This window comes from Podarcis pityusensis (genome assembly GCF_964106645.2).
Source record: "Podarcis pityusensis genome assembly, contig: HAP1_SCAFFOLD_768, whole genome shotgun sequence".
NCBI classification, from domain to species: domain Eukaryota; kingdom Metazoa; phylum Chordata; class Lepidosauria; order Squamata; family Lacertidae; genus Podarcis; species Podarcis pityusensis.
The window spans coordinates 1-20,616 of record NW_028293476.1 but is presented as its reverse complement, the minus strand read 5'-3'; the positions used below and the strand labels follow the sequence as shown (position 1 = coordinate 20,616).

General features: G+C 44.7%; 1 protein-coding gene across 2 annotated transcripts; it reads left to right on the top strand.

The window, feature by feature from the left end:
* The first annotated feature begins 19 nt into the window (after window positions 1–19).
* On the top strand, window positions 20–19,851 carry LOC308468916 (membrane-associated phosphatidylinositol transfer protein 2-like). 2 transcript variants are annotated; one of them, XM_081024236.1, is made up of 10 exons: window positions 20–234; window positions 1,307–1,516; window positions 4,834–4,982; window positions 7,631–7,747; window positions 9,221–9,337; window positions 10,961–11,109; window positions 11,267–11,416; window positions 13,141–13,324; window positions 15,183–15,311; window positions 17,701–19,851. In XM_081024236.1, exons 1-10 carry the CDS (start codon window positions 102–104, stop codon window positions 18,046–18,048), a joined length of 1,686 nt encoding a protein of 561 aa, XP_080880362.1. In that variant the 5' UTR covers window positions 20–101; the 3' UTR covers window positions 18,049–19,851. The 2 variants fall into 2 exon arrangements, with proteins under 2 accessions (XP_080880362.1, XP_080880363.1); XM_081024237.1 differs by lacking the exon at window positions 1,307–1,516 and having other exon boundaries at window positions 22–234.
* The last annotated feature ends 765 nt before the right edge of the window (window positions 19,852–20,616 follow it).

Below are 20,616 nucleotides of genomic sequence, written 5' to 3'. Positions count from 1 at the left end.
TTGTTCATCTCACCATGCTCTATGTCCGTTTGGTCTAATATTTTTGATTTCCCTGTTTCGTCTCCGTAGCGGATGTTGTTCAGTCTCATGGTGGCGTCTTCATGGAAAGTGCATCCCCTTCGGCTCCCATTTCAGCCCCCCAGTTCAGGGGCTTCCGGAGAGCCAGCGAGGCCAGCATTGCCAGCCAGGTCTCGGGAATGGCAGACAGTTACACTGCTTCCAACATAGCCAACAGTAAGTGTTCCTCCCCCCTGGAAATGTCGTCCTTTCCCACTAGCTCCCCCACACCAGGTCTCTGAGCAGCTTGAAGGATTGACCGATGTCCTGTCCTGCTTCATTCTTGTCATTGAGATTCTGGGGTCTCCAAACTGCAGGCCTAAAAGAACAAGCATTCTCATCTGAAAAGAAGGAGGGTCTGGGCTGCAATCTGGTTTCACTTCAGTGCTCCTTCAGTTCTTTTAATACTTATTTATTCAAAGTGCTGCACATGCATCATCTGATTGAAATCCTCACACCATCCCTGTAAGGTAAGTCAGTGTTGCTCTCCTCCATATTGCAAATGGAGAGATTGGGAGTGAGCTAGAGTGTCTTGCCTAAGGCCACGTCATCCGGACACAGGCAAGAGTCAAACCAGGGGCTTGCTGATTCATAGCTCAGGTTTCTCTAGCCATTATTTCTACACCAGCTCTTTGCATCTCACGGATCAGATGTTGGAGCTGTTCCACATCTGAAATACATATATACAAACACACACACACTCACAAAGGTACACATGTAATACTTTCTTAGGTTATCACCTCATTAAAGACACCTTAGTTGATAATACTATGGGTTTGAATTAATTAGTTGCAGAGTTAAATATTTCTTATGGTTATGACTAAAACGCTTTTACTTTTTTAAGGAAAGAAAACAGTCTGTCCGTAAACTTCTCCATCCTACCTGCAAGCAGCATTTGAGGCAACGGCGGGGGTTGGGGGCAGTTGGGGGAGGAAATGACATAGGAAGTTCCCTGGATGCTTAGATCATTGGTGTGGATGATGGTGCCAGGAAGAACCACAGGTTGCTGGGAGCAGAGCTAGAGGTTCCACTGCCCTCTTCCACACACTTTGCCCCTTGATGTGTATGGTGTCTGTAGGGGAGGGGATTACAGCTGTTGCTTAAACAGCCGGTGCTTTTCCTTCATAGCCCCATCACACTATCAAAGGACAAAAATTAAGTTGCATTCTTTGCATGACTTGTGTTTTAACAGGCGTGTGTTTTGTTTTTGTTTTGTCTTTCCCCCTATCGTTTTAAATGTTCCTTTTAGAAAACAAACACCATCTCACCCATTCCAGGGGGTTTAGCCTTCTAGCCCTGCTTGCCCTCCCACACAAGGCCCCCACCCAACCCTCGCCCAAAAGGCATAGGGCACCTAAACCTGAAATTTCCCAGAACCCCTTAGGAAGAAGGGTTGGGAGCTCCTCCCATTGGGAAGTGGATGCCATTCTACAGATCCCGGACCTGGACATCGACAAAGGTATTCTGGAGAGAGACAAGGGGAGCAAGATGCATCACTAACTAACCTCCTCTGTCGCTCTCTCCAGAGCCAAATGGGTCTGCTTTTCATGGGACTCCTTCACCATCTTGGCATAGTTTAAACACTTGCTTCCACTCTGCTTTGATGACTAACTTTCTTGCCTCTAACAGCCACCTGCCTCTGTAGTGCACACTCTGGTTAATTTTAAAATCCTCTATAGCACTTGCAGTACTGTTGCTGCTGTTTCTTAGGAGGAAGCACCTATTATTGACTGTCCTGTTCGGAGGATCCCAAAATCACAGCTTTGAACTGCAAATAGAAAGCTGGAACACCTCCACTTATGAGATGGCTTTGGCTTGGGAGTAGAAATAATTGCAAGTTTGTTTTGATAACTACTCCTCTCTTATGTCAGAATGTGAGGGGAAAGAAGTCTTTTTTGGCAGGATTTTCCAGAAGTTTTGGTTTTCTTGCTGGTCTCGTACAACACAATCTGTTCTGTGATAGACATCTGTGGTAAGGCAAATAAATAAATTTGAGAAATCCAGCAGGACAATTGAAGCTATGCTGTCAGAATGGCAATTTATGACCTCCATGCAACTAAATGGCAGTTCTCCTAACAGGACAAGGTTTGGTTTCCTCCTCTTGCCTTTGCACTGAAATTCTATAGCAAGGAGTCTAGAGAGGATCTGCTGTGGGAATTGGTGAGATGAGGGGCATCCTTTCTCAACAATACACTTCCTGCCTTTTCTTTTGACACTCAGCAGCTTTTGAGATGCTGTTGTTGATTTAGAAATTTGTAAGGGAATGTGTGTTTTAAAAATTAGACACCCAGAAATTTGCAGAAGTTTGCAGGTGCTAAGGTGCCTCGGTGGTGGTCTCCTGACACATAGCTGTAATGATAAGACAGGTAAGTGACAGACTGAAGTACAATTTCCGCTTTTGTTCCTAAAGAACTTTGGTGCCCAGTTTAATATGTGCTTTGAACCCAGCTACCTCTGTTCCAGAGGCCATGACAGGCTCTCTGTGCTGGCTGAGGCTGATGGGAAGTTGTAGGCCAAAACATCTGAAGGGCACCAGTTTGGGGGAAGCATAAAATGTTCTGAAACTTCTAAGAATCACCAATTAATTTCTCCTCTCTTACTGTGGGACATGGCCACGCTACAAATCTATAGTAGTTTCATACTTGTTTAACTGCCACGGCTTCCCACAAAGAATCCCAGGAATCGCACTTGTGCTGACAAGACTGAGAATGCTGTGCTACAAGTGAGATCTGCAACCAAATGCTGCAGCATGGAGTGCTCCTGTTCAGAGTGCCAGCCAGCAGCCTCCTCTTCTAGGATACGTTGTCTCCTCCCCCCCCCCCCCCCCGATTTTCTCCTTTCTTTACAGTTCTCCACCCCATAGGCAGCACTGGCTGTGTTCATCCTCACTGGCATGTTGGAAGTAGGGGCTTGCCCCAAGAGTTTCCTCTTCTGCAAACATCAGGGTTCCCCTGATAATGTTGATACCTTCCTCTGGTATGTGAATGGTCCCAGTTTGATTACATAAAGATCAGCACTTCCCTCTGAATGTGGCTGACAGGAGGATTGATTGAGCCTGACACCAGCACCACCCTGCCCTTCACAGCAGTTTGAGTTTCCAGGGTTTCTTGGGAGAGAGGCAGATTTTTTTGAAGCAAATGCATAGTGAAGAATACCAGTGAAGAATCCTCTTGAGGTATCCTCAAGAGTCCCCCACCCCTGCTTCAAGGTTTTTTGGAAGATGCCATGGCAATTTAACTGATATGAAACCTGATATGAATCCTGAGAAGTGGAGTTTGTTATGGTTGCCGAGAGTTGTCAGGAGAGCTTCAAGAAAAATGCAGAGAGCAAAATCAACCCCAGTAAATGGCGTTTATTGACCTGAATAAGGCCTTCAACACTGTACTGCCCTGTGGACTGTCCTGAAAATCGGCTGCCCAGATAAATTTTTGAACATCCTTCGGCTCCTCCATGATAACATGACGGCAACAATCGCAGATAACAATGGCTCTCAAAATGTACCATTCACAGTGGGATCAACGTCATGTGTGCACACTCAAAGGATGATATCCAAACCATCCTAAATATCTTCACAGAAGCTTATGACAATCTTGGTCTATCACTCAATATCCAAAAAACCAAAGTGCTGCACCAACAAGCACAAAACAACCTCTCTGCAGCGCCACAAATCCAACTAAATGGTGTAACATTGGAAAGTGTCAATTACTTTTCCTACCTGGGCCGTTACCTTTCCACAAGGGCCAGCATTGATGCCGAGATCCAGCATCGCCTGAGCTCTGCAAGTGCAGCTTTCTCCCGATTGAAGCGCAGAGTGTTTGAGTGCGCAGGGAAACCAAAATACTCATTTTACAAAGCTATTGTACTACCAACATTACTGTACACTTGTGAAACATGGACCACTTATAAACGCCATTTCCAGCTCTTTGAAAAATTCCATCAACCGACTCTCCTCGGGAATACAGGTGAACTAATGCCAGTGTACTGCAAAAAGCAAAGATCACCAGTTGATTCTTCAGCATCAACTTCTTTGGACTGGTCATGTTGTTTGGATGCCTGATTACCGTCTTCCAAAGCAACCACTCTATTCCCAACTCAAGAATTGAAAGCGAAATACCAGTGGATAACAAAATAGGTTTAAAGACACTCTCAGGGCAAACCTAAAATAATGTAACATAAGCACTGATAACTGGGAAACACTGGCCTGCAAGTGCTCCAATTGGAGAACAGCCTTTACCAGCCTTTACCAAAGGTGTCATGACTTTGAAGAAGCTTGAACTCAGGGCAAAAAGGAGAAAGAGGAAGGCACGTTTGGCAAACCCTCACTGTGATCAACTCCTGCTTGGAAACCTGTGTCCCCACTGTGGAAGGATGTGTGGATCCAGAATTGTCCTCCACAGTCATGTACTCACTGTTAAGACTGTGTTCATGGAAGACAATCTTCTTGGCTACGAGTGATCACCAAAGAAGAAGACGACTCCCTTCACAGAGCTACAATTCCCAGGATTCCCTGGGAAGAGGAATGAATTATTAAACCAAATTACACTTCCCAGGGTTCTTTAGGGGAAGCGATGACTGTGTGAAGCAGTGTGACACTGCTTTAGTTGTATAGTGGAGATGGGGCCAAAGTTGTTACACCCAGAGAAAGAGAGTTTTCTGACATTTTAGTTGGGAAAGCAATGGGCCTGAAATGTAGACTTGAATTATTTTTTACTTTTCTTTTCCATGAAAGGAATAATTCAAATGTTGGGGCTTTGTCTCCTTATGTTTTGTTCCCAGTTGCTGCCAAATGGTGGGGAACGAAAAGAATAGACTATGCTCTCTATTGCCCCGATGCCCTCACCGCCTTCCCTACGGTGGCCTTACCGCACCTTTTCCATGCAAGCTACTGGGAGTCAACAGATGTGGTTTCCTTCCTCCTCAGGCAGGTCAGTCCTATTTGGTTTGCAAATCTCCAGCATACACAGGGACTGTGCTCATACTCCCATTTACCGTGCACTCACTGTGCTTCCAGCCCCGGTCTTTAATCCATGTTCACACAACATTATCCAAAACACTACTCTTTGATGTACTGTTTCTCAAGCCTGCTTCGCACCAGTTTGGAGCCCTTAAGTTCCTAGTCCATCTCTAGCCAAGCCGTAGGGTAAATGCATCCCCTCCCTGTCAACATCCTCTGTTGTGTACACAAACAGAAATTAATTTGACACTCATGAAACCCTGCTGATGTGAGCAGCCAGAGGGATAGAGTGGTGAAACGATTTCACTGCGTTCTAATGTGAACACACCCTCAGTCCTCTGTTAGTATTAAATTGCAGAGGGAACTCACAGTTATTCAAGGAAACTGGACACAGCTAATTTATCATCAATTTTGCTTTGCATTTTTGCAAGCTGAAAATATCTGATGCAAAGCTCCAAATATAATGAATGACTCTCCCTCTTAATAAATGTAGCTTATGATACCCTTGGCAAAGTGTTCATATTTCTAGTGCTCATGATGGTAGCGGGGGGGGGACTGTGGGGGCTTTGACTTAAGTATTTGTGAGCATGTGTGTGATGTGACATCTTCTAGCCTTCTTGCCTGCATACCCCTCCCCTCACAAACTTTCTGTTAGTTTCAACTTTTCAGTATCATAACAAAAAATAACTGGAACAAAAATTATGTAAAAGCAAAACCTCTAAGATTGGCTAACTAAAATAAAGCGTGCAGTTTAAATGCATGAATGTTTTGCATAGTTTAGGCCAGTTCATGAAATTCATTACTTTTAAGCTGCAATCCTATATGCATTCGGCTAGGAGTAAGTCCCCCTGAATTCAGCAGGCCTTGTTTCAGAAAAAGCCTTGTATAGGATTGCACTGTTCATGGAGTTTTCTAGGCACTTGCCATCCTCAATATGATAGAATCAGGAAAAGGGGCAAGAGGATAGATTGGTCTCTGAAACACTTTCCTCCCAGAATCCTGGAGCCAGAGTTGCCTTAGTTAGATTGCTGAATCTGCTGGAATCTTATGTCATCCCAGGAAGTGTCTGGTGCTGCAGGGCTGAGTCAAGAGGTCAGTGGATCTGGAGGCAATGTGTGATAATAATGCATTTCTGAAGAAAAGATTTCCCCAGAGCAAGGAGAAAAGGGTTGGGATGCCATCAGAATGAGCACACAGCTTTAGCACGAGGACAGCAGACTAAATGATGACATTTAGGAGAAAGCTTTTCCTGCTATAGGAATAAAACATTTGCAGAATGTGGCAGACATGGCTGCACACAACTTCACTGTACTAGAAACACACATACATACTTCTCATCCTGGAGTGAGCTGCAAGAAAGGGATGGGTGAGTTTTGCAAGTGTTTCAGCAAATCAGGGAAAAGCTGAGTACGATGGGTTCTTATAGGCTAGCACGTGTGATGTCACCAGCATGCTTTCCTCTATCCCTAAAGCAGTTGTCAAACTGTTTTTTTAATGTTCATAAACTTACATACATTTTTAACAGAAGGATAGGCATAAAAGTATACATACTTTGTTTTAAAATATTTTTTTAAGTATATCCACTCCCTAAAACAAGTGGAGAGACATTAAGATTCAGAGACCTGATCCAGCATTCAATTTGCAAGAAGCATTACGAATGGAAGTAAGTTTTGGAAGCGGCTGTGAATGACCATAGTTGAGGGCATCAGCCACCACTGGGGTGCCACCCCCTGCTAAATACAACAGGAAGAGCCAAACAGACTTTCTCCAGCAGATGAGGTCAGCAGCAGCAGCAGCTTCCAAGAGTGGCCATGTCTGTGGAGCTGATAGGTAGTGCCTGTGTCAGGCAAAAACTGTGATTGTGTTGGTGTTTCTGGTGTAGGACAGAGTGACATTTGTGACAGCTGAAAGTAATCAGGATTGGACATTGAATGAGTCTAAAAAATAATTGGTCTTTCAACTGACCAAATGTCACCAGATGTGCTAAAATGTAATGTTAATTATATCAGCACAGTGACATCAAAGACACTTCAGAGTGTTGCTTGTTGCCATTAATAATTCATTTAGCACTTTCAATACGCAAATGGAAACTCCAGCCGCAATTGAAAGTGTTCTCCTGACCACTTCAATTCTGCCCATCTCTTAATTGTTTTAAATACCATCTGTTCACACTCACCCCATGGCTCTGTTTTAATTAATCTAGAATAACTACCAGTTCTTTAAAAATAAAAATGGAAGAGGGAAAACGTAGGAGTACAAAAAACCAAACCTTTCCTTTTAAATAAGTGCAGAACCCCAGCTAGTGCCACTCAGTTGTGCAACATGTGCAAAGCACCTGGCCCCCAGTAATGGAACAAAGGACATTCAGAAACAGATTTGGGTGCAAACAGGCTGCAACTTATGCAAAAACAGGCTACAACAAGTATGCAGCGTTGGCTAGGCATAGGGCAAGAACTGGATATTGGAGAGCCCATCTGGTGTTAATGGAATTGTCCAGTGATTTCAGCTGCTCCAGTGACTTCTGCTGCCACCAGAGCTAGGCATCTTCCACTTGGCAAACAGAGTGTAGTAGATTCTTGCGCTTTGTGGAAATCCCTGATCAGGCTATGCTTTCCTCAGGTGATGAGGCACGAGAACGCCAGCATCCTGGAGCTGGATGGGAAGGAGGTCTCTGTCTTTACTCCTTCTAAGCCCAGGGAGAAGTGGCTTCGCAAGAGGACCCACGTGAAGCTAAGGGTAAGGACAGTCTTCCGTTGTTTTTGAAAAATTTAATTTTATTCTATATTGAAAGCAATATGCACTCCATTTGGCCAGTCCAAGGGTTTCATTAACACGAGTTAATTCACTGGCTTCATTGAGGAACACCTTCCCCCTCTAAGTCATTGCTCCATGGCTTTCTAGCAAATTGCATCTGGCATTGATTGTGTCACCATGAAAAAAAGACAGTCGCTTGTGAAACTTGTTACTGAGCATGAAACAATTTTATTTGTTTGATTTGTAAATGGTTCCACTTTTTAATCCTCAGTCTCAACAACCCTGTTAGGCTGAGAGTTAGGAACTGATGCAAGGACACCCAGTGAGGTTCTTGACTTGAGCTGGCGCTTGAACCTGGATCTCCCCAGTCCTTGTCTGACACCCCCACATACATCTTGCTGACTAGTTTAACCATCAACCATATGCTTATACCTCAGTGATAGAGCACATACTTTGCATCCAAAAGATTCCTGATTCAATTCTGCATCTCCAGGTGTAGGTGAGGAAGACTCCTGTCTGAAACCCTCAAGAGCACCTCCTAGTCCATATAAACAGTACTGAGGTAGATGGGCCAATGGTCCAACTCTGTAAAAGGCATAAGAAGTCCTATAAGATATGTAGAAATGAGGTCTCCTTGGCTGCCACTTAACAATTTCAGTTGCCATTCATGCACTCCCAAGCCACTCATGCATACGCAGGATTTGAAATAGGGACATTGGCGCCATCCTGCTCTTCCCCTCTGTGTTTCTTCTTCTCTTCTCCCGTTGATGGGTGAGTGATTTGCAGCCTGTCTTGCTTCTCAAAGCATTCCACATATTGTACTCCAATATTTCCAATAACTGATTGGCGTCCAATTTTAACATTTTATGTGTTTTTTATTGTATGGCTTAATGTGCACTTGTTGTAAACCACTTTGATTTTTTAAAATGAACTATGTAAATACATAAACATTTTACAAATAAATATTTGTCATTGTTGTTATTTTAAATGTTTATGCCCTGCCTTCTAAAGCAGTGTCTTCCTTAACTATTTGTTCTCTGCACCATGCACATTGGTGGGTCTACATAAGTAAATAAATAAATGATTGTGATGCTGTGGTAAAGACACAGCACCCTCAGGCTGGTAGGTGATGGATCTAACTTGCAGAAAGAACAGGCTTTGAATCATAGTATTGTAGAGCTGGCAGGGACCCTGAGGGTAATCTAGTCCAGACCCCTGCAAGTCAGGAATCTCAATAAAGTGACAGATGGCATCCCAACCTCTGCTTAAAAGCCTCCAATGAAGGAGAGTCCAGCACCTTCCAAGGGAGTCCTTTCCACTGTCAAACAGCTCTTGCCATCAGAAAGTCCTTCCTGATGTTTAGTCAGAATCTCTTTTCTTGTAACTTGAATCCATTGCTTTGGCTCCTCACCTCCAGAGCAGGAAAAAACAAGCTTGTTTTTCTTTTCTTTATAGAACGTCACAGCCAATCACCGAATAAATGATGCTATTGCCAATGAGGACGGACCCCAGATGTTAACTGGAAGGTTTATGTATGGCCCATTGGACATGGTCACACTCACAGGAGAAAAGGTATTGTTTGTTACAGATCTAATCGGATCCCTTTAAAACAAAGAAGAAAATAAATGTTCCATTTATGTTTCTACAATAACTTTTTGGTCAGAGTATAAATCTTAAATGCCCAACTTGCAGTTAGATTTAATGTCTGGATCAACTGAAACTGAAGTGTGCTTGGTGCTATTCAACATAATCAGAACCTGAAGCCTGATCATCACACACACACACACACACACACACACACACACACGATAGATGACCTGAATCCAAGAGGTCTATTGTCAAATGAGGTCATGCTGGCTGGGACTGGTGAGAATTGTAATCTAAGACATCCACAAGGCACCAAGTTACTATATGGTGCTGCTATGTAATACTCTCTCTATCAATTAACTGGGTCTGCTTCTGTCTGCTCAGAAACTTGATTTGTGACTTCATATAAGGTCACTTTTGCAAGTGATACAGAGAAGGTGCTTTTGCCTCTGATGTGGGCATAGCAAATATTGTTATTAGGGATTGCTGCTGTCATCCTTTTTCTTCTCTGTAGTTCCCATGTTTACTCAGGCCAGGATCCAATATTCATATTCTCTTTTTATTAGGAGAAATTGTTTAGGAATGTCAAATGTTTAGTGGTTCCAAACAATCCCCCCCCCCCCGACAACTTTAAAATCGTTGAGGTTCTTGGCAGACCGCCTCATTGTTTTTCTGTCTCTTATAGCAATTGCAGTGTGCTGTGCTAGATGCTGTTTGATTTTTAATCACATTTGTATTGTTTCTTTTATTGCTTATATTGTATTTTCTTGCATTACAGTTCAAATTCCATAAATTCAAATTGTATGTGTTCTTCACCAACCACCTGAGAACCACTAATGGTCCACAGACCACAGTTTGAGAAGCCCTGTCTTCATTGTAGGATAAAATGAGCACCTTTTCTGCATTGTACTTGGCAGGAATGGTGGCATGTATATATTTATTTGTTATAATTGGCGTCCTGTTTTTTCACCAAAGGCGCGCACTCAGCCTTGCTTCAAGGTGTTTGAAATTAGTCTTGAGGCTAATATTGGAAGGGATCATAAGAGTGCTAGAGGAGAGAGTAACACCCTCAGTGTTCAGGGTGCTCTGCAAAGTAACCTAAGCGTTAGATAAATGTCAAATGTCCCCAAGGAGTTCATAGTCTTCATTTCAAAAATGGAAGAGACATAGCTTAAACCTCGGTATACAATTGATCCACCCCCCTCATTATAACTGCCCTGAGATCTACAGGTATAGGGCGGTATACATTTTTCCCCCTGTGTACCGCCCTGACATTTTAGGATGAAGGGTGGTATATAAATATAATTAATTAATAATAAATTAATAAATTTAACAAATTATTATTTTTATTATAGTCTGTTATGATTGGCAGTGACTCTCGTAAGATCTCAGGCACTGGAAGTTATTCCTGGCCCTGCTACCTAAGATACTTTTAATACTGTGTGCAGACATGCTGAAGACCATAGATAATAGACAAAGAAGATAGTAGACAAAGAATGAATGTCCTGAAACCCTGAAATCAGAACAAGATAATTTGCTAGATTGTTACTTGCTACGCATGTTCATGATTCCACATACTTCTTCCTCCCAATTTCCTTTGTGCCGTAGGTGGATATCCATATCATGACACAACCCCCATCAGGAGAATGGGCTTACTTTGACACAGAGGTCACCAACAGCAGTGGTAGGATTTCCTACGTTATCCCCGAAAACAGGCGGCTGGGCATTGGCGTGTATCCTGTCAAGATGGTGGTCAGGTAAGTTTTGCTGCAGGATGTTTGGCTTCTGCATCCCTTTATAAGTAACTTGAACTTGGAGCTACAATGTTTGAGGGCAAGGGACTGGCCCAAACATGTTTGCTCCCTGATCAGTCTCTTAACTAACTCAGTACCTCCCTTTTCCCTTTTCCTTTAGAGGCGACCACACGTATGCCGACAGCTACATCACTGTTCTGCCCAGGGGGACTGAGTTTGTGGTCTTCAGCATTGACGGTTCCTTTGCAGCCAGTGTTTCAATCATGGGCAGTGACCCCAAAGTCAGAGCTGGAGCAGTTGATGTAGTACGGTATGAAGGATTTGGAAATGCTTTGTGTCTGCAGTTGTGCTTTGGAGTGCAAAATTATGAAAATATCCCCTTTCATTTTTAAAAGGGAAGCTGCTGGCCCTCAGGGTTTCAGGGAGAAACCTTAATTATAGCATATGCTTTTGTGAGCCAGAGTCTATTAGAGTCATGAAGTATTTGTCCTGAGGGGTTGATATGTACATAAAATAGGGGGGTGGGAATCCAGACAGTGACAATTCACAAAACTGTGTTAGCAGTAACATAAATATTCTGGCATTAAAGGTAAAGGTAAAGGTACCCCTGCCCGTACGGGCCAGTCGTGTCCGACTCTAGGGTTGTGCGCCCATCTCACTTAAGAGGCCGGGGGCCAGCGCTGTCTGCAGACACTTCCGGGTCACGTGGCCAGCGTGACAAGCTGCATCTGGCGAGCCAGCGCAGCACACAGAAACGCCGTTTACCTTCCTGCTAGTAAGCGGTCCCTATTTATCTACTTGCACCCGGGGGTGCTTTCGAACTGCTAGGTTGGCAGGCGCTGGGACCGAGCAACGGGAGCGCACCCCACCGCGGGGATTCGAACCGCCGACCTGACGATCGGCAAGTCTAGGCGCTGAGGTTTTACCCACAGCGCCACCCGCGTCCCTATTCTGGCATTAGTGGGCTAATTATTGTATATTGGATGGTTCTCTCCTCCTTTGCCACATATTAAAGAGCTACTTTTGTTTCGTGGCACAAATACTCTGAAATCTAGGACTCCTGTCTCCCCTCTGTTAATAATAAAATAGTGGGGGGGTTAAAATAGCATTCTTTGTTCCAGGGGCATAACTTCTTCATAGCACATCCCTGTTCCAAGGCCCCCTTTCTGTGGCCTGAGACTCTTAGAGATGATGGTTTCCCCACCCAAGTTTCTTGGGGTTCCAAAATTTATTTCCTGGTCCTTTTAGTTGCACATACAAAAAGATCTGAGAACACAAAATGAGAAAAGATGTGATTGGAAAGTAGGTTACAAATGTCCTAAATGAATTTAGCAAATATATCAAATTTAAGAATGAAAGACTAGGATAATATGTTTACAAAAGGTATTTGTGGGGATAGAAGAGCAAGCATTTATTTCTCCTTTATTTGTTACAAAGTGCTGTGCAAGGGAATAAATATTGCAGAAATTTCTATTGATCACTTAGCTTCACATATAGCAGCTTCAGCAGGCCGGCTCCTGGCAAAATCTTCTCTATATTTGTGGACAGCTAAGATTCCACTTCCATCTCAGTTGTTAGTAAAAAAGAAAAGAAAAGAAAAGAAAAGAAAGGGCATGTTCTCTCTTGTGCTAAGGGACTTATTTCCCAGGACTTAGGGAGCGGCCGCTGCTTGGTGGGGGCCTTGCAGGCAGAAGCTCCCAGGTTCATTCTCTGAAATCTCGATTTAGGTCTGGGAGTTTCCCGGCCTAACTCAACATAAGGCAGCTTCTTGTGTTGGTTATAAGTTGGGGGAAAGTACAAACAAAGCACCTATTGGCAACACTTGGAGAGTTTTCCTCTGAAATCATCTCGTCAGAAGCATTTCTAATACTGTACAAATAGGCTCGTGAATGTGCCAAGGTGGTTCAGGACTACAGCAGCGGGCAAATGGTTCCCTTCCCACTCCCCCTTTCCAGATCCCCAGCCTGTAATGTGCTGCATACATCCTCCCTCCCTCCTGTTCTTATTAATTGTTTTCTCCCTTCCCCTTCTTAGGCACTGGCAAGACCTTGGCTACCTCATTATCTACGTCACGGGCCGGCCTGACATGCAGAAGCAACGGGTGGTTGCCTGGTTAGCACAGCACAACTTCCCCCATGGGATCGTCTCGTTCTGCGATGGTCTGGTTCACGACCCACTGCGGCACAAGGCCAACTTCCTGAAGTCCCTACTCACAGACGTAAGCAAGCAGAGCAGGGTTCATTCTCTCTCTCTCTCTCAACAGGTTTAGGGAGAACTTCTCAAAGGCCCAGAGGCTGTGTCTATCCAAACAGTGCATGGAAATATCTGTGGGTAGGGTGGGGAGGTGTCATCCTGAAGCAAACTAAGTATCTAACAGATACTGGAAGATTTTTGGTGATGTTCCAGGCACTGGCCAGTTGTTAGCGAAGTCACTTAAATACAGCAAACAGAGTCCAGAAAGAAAAGAAACTGATAATACTTTGGGGAATAGAAAACCCCCGGAATATCATATGAGGAGAAATAGAGAGGTGTTCTGTCTTTCTTAGTAGCTAAGCTCTAGTCCATAACAGGAATATTTACTAATGCAGAGGAGAATTCCCTCAGAACTAATCAGCTGATCAGAACCTCTTAAACATCTAACGAACACAGTTTTGACAAACTCGGTTCACTGAGGTTCAATTTTTAACCATAGTTCATAGAATTGTAGAGTTGGAAGGGATTACAAGGGTCACCCCCGACAATGCAGGAATCTCAACAGAAGCATCCATGACTGATGGCCATCCAACCTCTTCATTACATTCACCTGAGACATTTTAACTAGGGATGCAAGAGCATCCATTCATTTTCCCAAAAAGGTGGTGTGGATGGTGTATGTTCTAAGTGAGCATGTGCGAAATCCCTCCAAAAGCGCTGAGCACTCTCCTCCACCTCCCTCTTCCCCTGCCAGTAGACAAAGAAACTTCCCTTTGGGCAGGCAAGGAAGAAGCAGAGGTGGCGGCTGCAGGCTGTGGGGCCGTTGCCCAGTTAGGCAATGTTAGACTCCAAGTGTCTTCAGAGGCTCTTTGGTAATAGAAATAGGAAAATGTGTCAGGTTCAAGTTTCTCTCTGTTTCTCATTTTTCCATTCTTCAGTTCTCAACAATGCAACATCAGTTTGCAACTTCTAAAAAAGAAGCCTGATGAAAATTCATCATTTTAGTGCAGATTTCTCTTTCAATATACAGTGGTACCTCTGGTTGCGCACAGTTCCGGAGCTCCGGTCAGATCCCGAGCAATTTGCGACCGGAGGTGCTGCTTCTGCGCATGCATGCGGCGCAGTAGAGTGCTTCTGCACATGCGCGCGCAGCGAAACCCAGAAAAATACTTACGGGTTTGCTGCGTTCACATCCTGAAGGATACACAACTAGAGGTGTGTGTATGCAGAGGTACCACTGTACACATTTTAATGCACTTTTGTCTAATGTACACAAAGCAGTTTTATAATATCTTTTTTGCATGAGATTTTATAATATACACATTTTTATGCAGCTTTTATTATAAGCACATTACTTTTATTTATCTATTTTCATATGCCGCTATTCATAAAAAAAAATCAGAGTGATTTACAGCATGTATACTTGGCCAGACTGCTCATCTTGGTAGGTGAAGCCCTGGAATGATGCCCCCAAACCCTGCCCAAAGTGGCACCACTTCTGGGCAGGCTGTGACCAAGACCCCTCGCTGTGCCCTTCCCAGATGGAAGGCCCTGAAGCAGCAGCTGCTGCTGGCACCGCTGCCTTCCTCCTGGCCCAGCGTAAGTTACTGGGGGAAATTGTGCCGGTGGGCTTGCAGGATCAGGGTGAACCTTGTGAACGCCAGTCCTGCTTTTGAGCATTCAAGGAGGGTGTTTGCCTTCCCGAGCACTTCTCCTCAAATGCATCCTTACTCTTAACATTACAACCTTTTCCCAAGGCATCCTACAAAAGATGCTACATTGCAACATCTTTGTGTGAAAACCAAGGGTCTGGTGCTATTCCAGAGGGTACTTTTCCCTCCCAGTTGCCAATGATTTGCCTTTTCTTGCCCCACACCCTGCAGCTAGACATGAAGATCCATGCGGCCTATGGATCCACCAAGGATGTCTCGGTCTACACCTCCATCAGCCTGCCGCCTATGCAGATCTACATTGTTGGGCGGCCAACCAAGAAGTTACAGAACCATTGTCAGGTAACCTCAGAATTCAGATGCTTTCACAAGGGATAGATAAGTGCCTGTATGATGAAGCTGGGGGTGCAGCCTGTCCAAGCCCTACAGCTGTGCCACTCAGCGGTGTAGCTAGCCGCTCGGGCGCCTGGGGTGGCTCCTGTGCCTGGCGGCAGGGCAGGGTAAGCCGGGGCAGGGCCTGCTGCACGGAGCCTCCAAGGAGTCTGCTCACTGCCTCCCCCTCAGCTGTAGGGCAGCAGAGGGGGAGGCGGTGAGCAGACGCAAAGCCGCACACTGCCATTTTGGGCAGCACGGAGCCTGCAGGTGCCTGAGCCACAACAGAAGAAGAAGAAGAAGAAGAAGAAGAAGAAGAAGAAGAAGAAGAAGAAGAAGAAGAGGAGGAGGAGGAGGAAGAAGAAGAAGAAGAAGAAGAAGAAGAAGAAGAAGAAGAAGAAGAAGAAGAAGAAGAAGAAGAAGAAGAAGAAGAAGAAGAGGAGGAAGAAGAAGAAGAAGAAGAAGAAGAAGAAGAATTAATTTTTTTATTATTTATATCCCGCCCTCCCCAGCCAAAGTCAGGCTCAGAGCGGCTAACAACAATAAAAGTAACACAGCATTCTAAAATCAATTCATTTTAAAATCAATTCAAAATCAAATTAATGGCAACCATTGGGCTAGAGTTCTGTGAGGATTACCAAAGGAGGGGGTCAGAGTGTGCCTTGGCCAAAGGCCCGGTGGAACAACTCTGTCTTGCAGGCCCTGCAGAAAGATGTCAAGTCCCACAGGGCCCTAGTCTCTTGTGACAGAACGTTCCACCAGATTGGGGCCACAGCCGAAAAAGCCCTGGCTCTGGTTGAGGCCAGTCTAAGCTCCCTGTGGCCCAGGACCTCCAAGATGTTATTGTTTGAAGACCGTAAGGTCCTCTGTGGGACATACCAGGAGAGGCGGTATGAGAGATGGTCCCGTAGGTACGAGGGTCCTAGGCCGTATAGGGCTTTAAAGGTTAAAACCAGCACCTTAAACCTGATCCTGTACTCCATCGGGAGCCAGTGCATCACATCACTCCCAGAGGAGATGTGTGGCTCAGGCATGCTGCAGGCCCCACGGTCAGTGCTGCCCCAGTGGTGTGGTCGCCAAGTGCCCATCCCCCCCCCCCAGCTATGCCTCTGGTGCCACTTCTGTGTCAGTGGGGCTCACGAGAAGTGGCTTCGAAGAGATACCCAGAGAAGATGTAGAGGAGGGTGGCATTTTGGAGCACCAGCAGTCTAGCACAGATCTTACCTTTATGGTGCCATCTTTGTTGGCATGGAGGAGAGGAATGGTGGAAAGAAAGCCAAGCATCTCCTGAGGTAGTTGCAGAAGTGACTGTAGCTCAGAGGTAGAGCATCTGCTCTGCATACAGAAAATTCCAGCTTCTTCAGTCTTCAGCATCTTCATGTCAGGTTGGGAAAGACCCCTGCCTAAAACCCTGGAGGGCCTCTGCCAGTCAGCCGTACTGAGCTAAATGCACCAAATGCTGACTCCATATAAGGTATCTGCCTCATCTATGGAGAGACAAAAACGGACCCAGTCAGGGGATGCGCAGGAAAAGCAGGCAAGTAGCCCAGTAGGCCCGGAACAAGATGGGAAGTCATTGGATAGGGGAGAAGCAGCAAGCCTGCCTATGCCTTGCCTGGCTATGTGCCTTTCTGAAAACAGAAGCATATTTCAGTCAAAATTTTCAGGGGATCAGTGTTACATTTGTACTATCAAGATTTACCAGTGTGCTTGAAGAGATTTTTAAAATTTTTGATTTGGGTCTTTTAATAGCATGGTCTAAGCTTAGGCGATGGAGAACTGAGTACGCAGATCTTGTACACTTCCTTGGAATCCATTTGATGAAACACAGTTTAGACATATATTATATTAAATAAAATACATATATACACAAAGTGTATCAAAGATGAATAATGGCCATTGCAGAAACAGCATTAATATGTTTAGCAAATTTGCTTATTTGGGTTGACATTTAGATGGCTTTTTGCTGAATAACTTATCCTGGTGCACATACAAGTAAGTTGGTTGCCTATATTGTTTTGCCAGCTGCTGAAGAGAATTTTGGTGCCTGCTTCTCAATTTCTAAACTAGTGTGTCAGAGAGACTTCTCCTTGACACTTGGCAGGAAGGTAGAGATGACCAGCTTATGGAGGGGTTCACACATTCCACTTACCCCGCTTCAGCAGTGAGAACCACATCCTGTATGGCAGATTATTCTCTGGGTCTGGCAACCTGAGATAAATTTGTCACTTGGTAAACAGTTGCCTTGGCAGCATCTGAAATGGCAGCTGTGAAATTGCATTTGGCAATGAAACTAGACTGAAGTTTTGGACTGCAGATGTCTTCCAAAAATAAGCTTTCATTTTAATTAAATTTGCAGTTCATTACCGAGGGATACGCAGCCCACCTGGCCCAGCTGGAATACACCCATCGCTCCCGCCCCGCCAAGAACACCACCCGGATGGCTCTTCGGAAAGGCAGCTTTGGCCTCCCGGGCCAAACGGAATTCCTGCGCAAGAGGAACCACTTGCTGCGCACCATCTCCTCTCAGCCAGCCACGGCAGCCAGCGGAAGCAGTGGCTACAGGCCGGAGCGAACCCAGAGTCAGTCAGAGAGTGACCGGGAGAGGGAGAGGGAGCGCAGCCAGAGGAGCATGAGCCTTGCCACAGGGTGCTGGGGCCGGAGCACAGCCTCCAGACTGGAGCCGGGGGGCCTGGGGCAGAAGTAGAGCAGCCAGATGGCAGCAGCAGGAGGCAATCGTGCATGGAAGCAGCAGCGGAGGTGAAACAACCGAGGCCTGTGGTGTGGGGTAGTGGGGCAAACATGGTGCTACTCATTGCCAGAGAGGCAGTCATAACTTTATGAGGCGATAACAGACTGGTTTTTCCCCCCTCCATGCAAAACACACAGGCCTTGGTGACGGGGGCACTGGGTTTTTGCAGAGCACTGTGCAAAGAGGAACAAGAAAACTGCCTTTTCAAGCAGAGGGGCATCAGGAAGGGGAAGATGAATATTTTGGCAGCTTCTGGGTGCAGCTTTTTCCTGCCCCCCCCTTTCTTACCCAGGTTTGGTGATTGTAAATATGTGCCTCCTCAGCTTCTTAGCCATCAGTCAAAGATGCAACGGAGGGCGGGAGCATCCCAGTGCCATGTGCGGGCAGAACTGGAGGAGTCAGGCGGGGGAGCCACGACTGTGGGCTTGTTCTGCTATCTGAAGTGAAAGGAGCTGCATCCTGCCACCGCTTTGAAATAAGTTGCTCCACTTCAGGAATCTGGAGAGACTCGGGTTGGACACAGGGAAGAGTTCAAGACAAGCAAAGGATGCTTAGAACACACTCCTATTCTGCTAAGAAGCAAAGTCATGTTGACAATGGCTAATTCAAGGCATCTTTGGTGCAAGAAGCATGGGATCCGATTAGCAGTTTGTTTTATTTGGGTACAATTTCCTATGATTATTTTTAAGTGAACATCTTAAAAAAGGAGGGAAAACAAAAACCAGATTTTGAAAACTGGTGGATTGTACTAATGCAGAGAAAGGATTTTATCTGCTGCTTTCTGCTCCTTGGTGTGTGAGGGAGGGGGCAGGGTGAAAGAAGTTGGGCAGTTACCCAGTCACTACTTTGTACTTTTGGAAAGTACCAACAGTTAGTTTCAAGCATCTAGGAAACAAATAGCAGTGTGCTATTTTTGCTCAGCCTAAAAAAAGCGAAGTCCAAATTCTTCCCCACTCCGCCCACTTCTCTTCTGCCTCTTGACATCTTGACCAGAAGGGAGTCCGTCCTTCTTTCCAACTTTTGCAATGGCTTTCAGCGGAGGATGTAAATTTTGCTTTTCTTTTTAACTATAGTTATGCAACTGTAAAACCTCATTGTTTTTATTTGTTTTGCACTGATAATTTTTAGAAAGGAGGCCTATTACTATTTTATGAAGCTACACCCTCCCTATTTATAGCGCATGACAGTCAAATGTTGCTAAGCCAGGATGCATCTACCCAAATGCAAACATGCACACACACAGGGCTTTTCCCCACCAACAATGTCAGGAGATTTAAAAAGAACAAGTGCAACAAATTGAGAGGTACAAACCAAGGAAATGCGATTTTTAAAAGGAGAGGATAGACATATCTTAAATTTCCCTAACTACTCTCTGTACAGGAGTTGCAGGTTTGATGGTTTGGATTTGCTGCAAAGTTCTGTGAAGTACATTTGCCAGCTCTGCCCCGAGTTCTAAAGAACGTGCTTGGTTTACAACACCTTATAGTAGCTGTTTGAGAATGGCGGTAAATTGCACAAGGGAACATAGACCTACAAGGAAGGGTCTGCAAAATTTCCCTAGCCACCATCACGCCACCTCACCCTGCAGATTCAGTTTCCAGCTGCTGCAGAACACAGTTAGCCTGAGATAATGGACTAGTTCTCCAAGAGTTGGGGTTGCCCTTTCTTGCCTATAGCTTCTGGCATTTTTTATATTTGCACAGGTGTGCTTCTTTGTTCAGTGTTCCACTTTATACGTAAAACATTTCCCCCCCTAGACCAACATCTCTTTCATTGTTTCTTCTTTTCAATACCAAGACTCGGCAGCACTGTGAATTCCAGCCTCTTTCCAAGCCACGAGGCTCAGCAACTCACCTGGACATGTAAAAAGCTACTTTGCTACATGGGTTTCAACACCAAATTTAAAATGGTGTGCTCCATCCATATGAATGTGATTGTCCAAAAGGGGTAAAATCCATTTATTTATCCATGGAAACTGCTGCTCTTTTCAAATGAAGCTTGCAACTCCCAACATTTCTTAAATGGTTGATGATGAGCCATACTGCAAGATTATAAGCCTCTTGTCTCAGATGAAGTCAACAAGAAAATCTTGGCGAGTTTTTACTACTTTTTTCTTAAAAAAAAGAACCCAAGCACTATTGACTTCCCTTTCTCCTCAGCCTAGCTCTTTGCAAATATACATTAAAAAAAATGAGTGGGTGGGTGTTTGACATGCAGAATCCACATGGATTGCATTATAGCTCTTTGCTAGCTCAGTGTATCATCTGACCATCATCGCAAAAACAGACTAGGCGGCCACATAATCTGGATTTGAGTTTCATTGATTTGGCCTCTCCCCTGAACATTCAAGACATGTACATTATTCAAACTTTGAGACGTTCAGTGGCTCCTTTTTAGTGTGTGTGTGAGTGTGTGTGAGTAGACAGTGTAAAGGAAAAAAACAATGTAAAATGCCTGGATACGGGTTGGGGAGGAAGTGGGATATATATATATATATATATATGTATATATATATATATATGC

Bases quoted from the DNA above. Each gene is read 5' to 3' on its own strand.
- LOC308468916 (XM_081024236.1), top strand. From the start codon at position 102: ATGGAAAGTGCATCCCCTTCGGCTCCCATTTCAGCCCCCCAGTTCAGG. The intron at 7,748-9,220 runs GTAAGGACAGTC...TTTTCTTTATAG, and splicing joins GGACCCACGTGAAGCTAAGG to AACGTCACAGCCAATCACCG. The intron at 11,110-11,266 runs GTAAGTTTTGCT...CTTTTCCTTTAG, and splicing joins CCTGTCAAGATGGTGGTCAG to AGGCGACCACACGTATGCCG.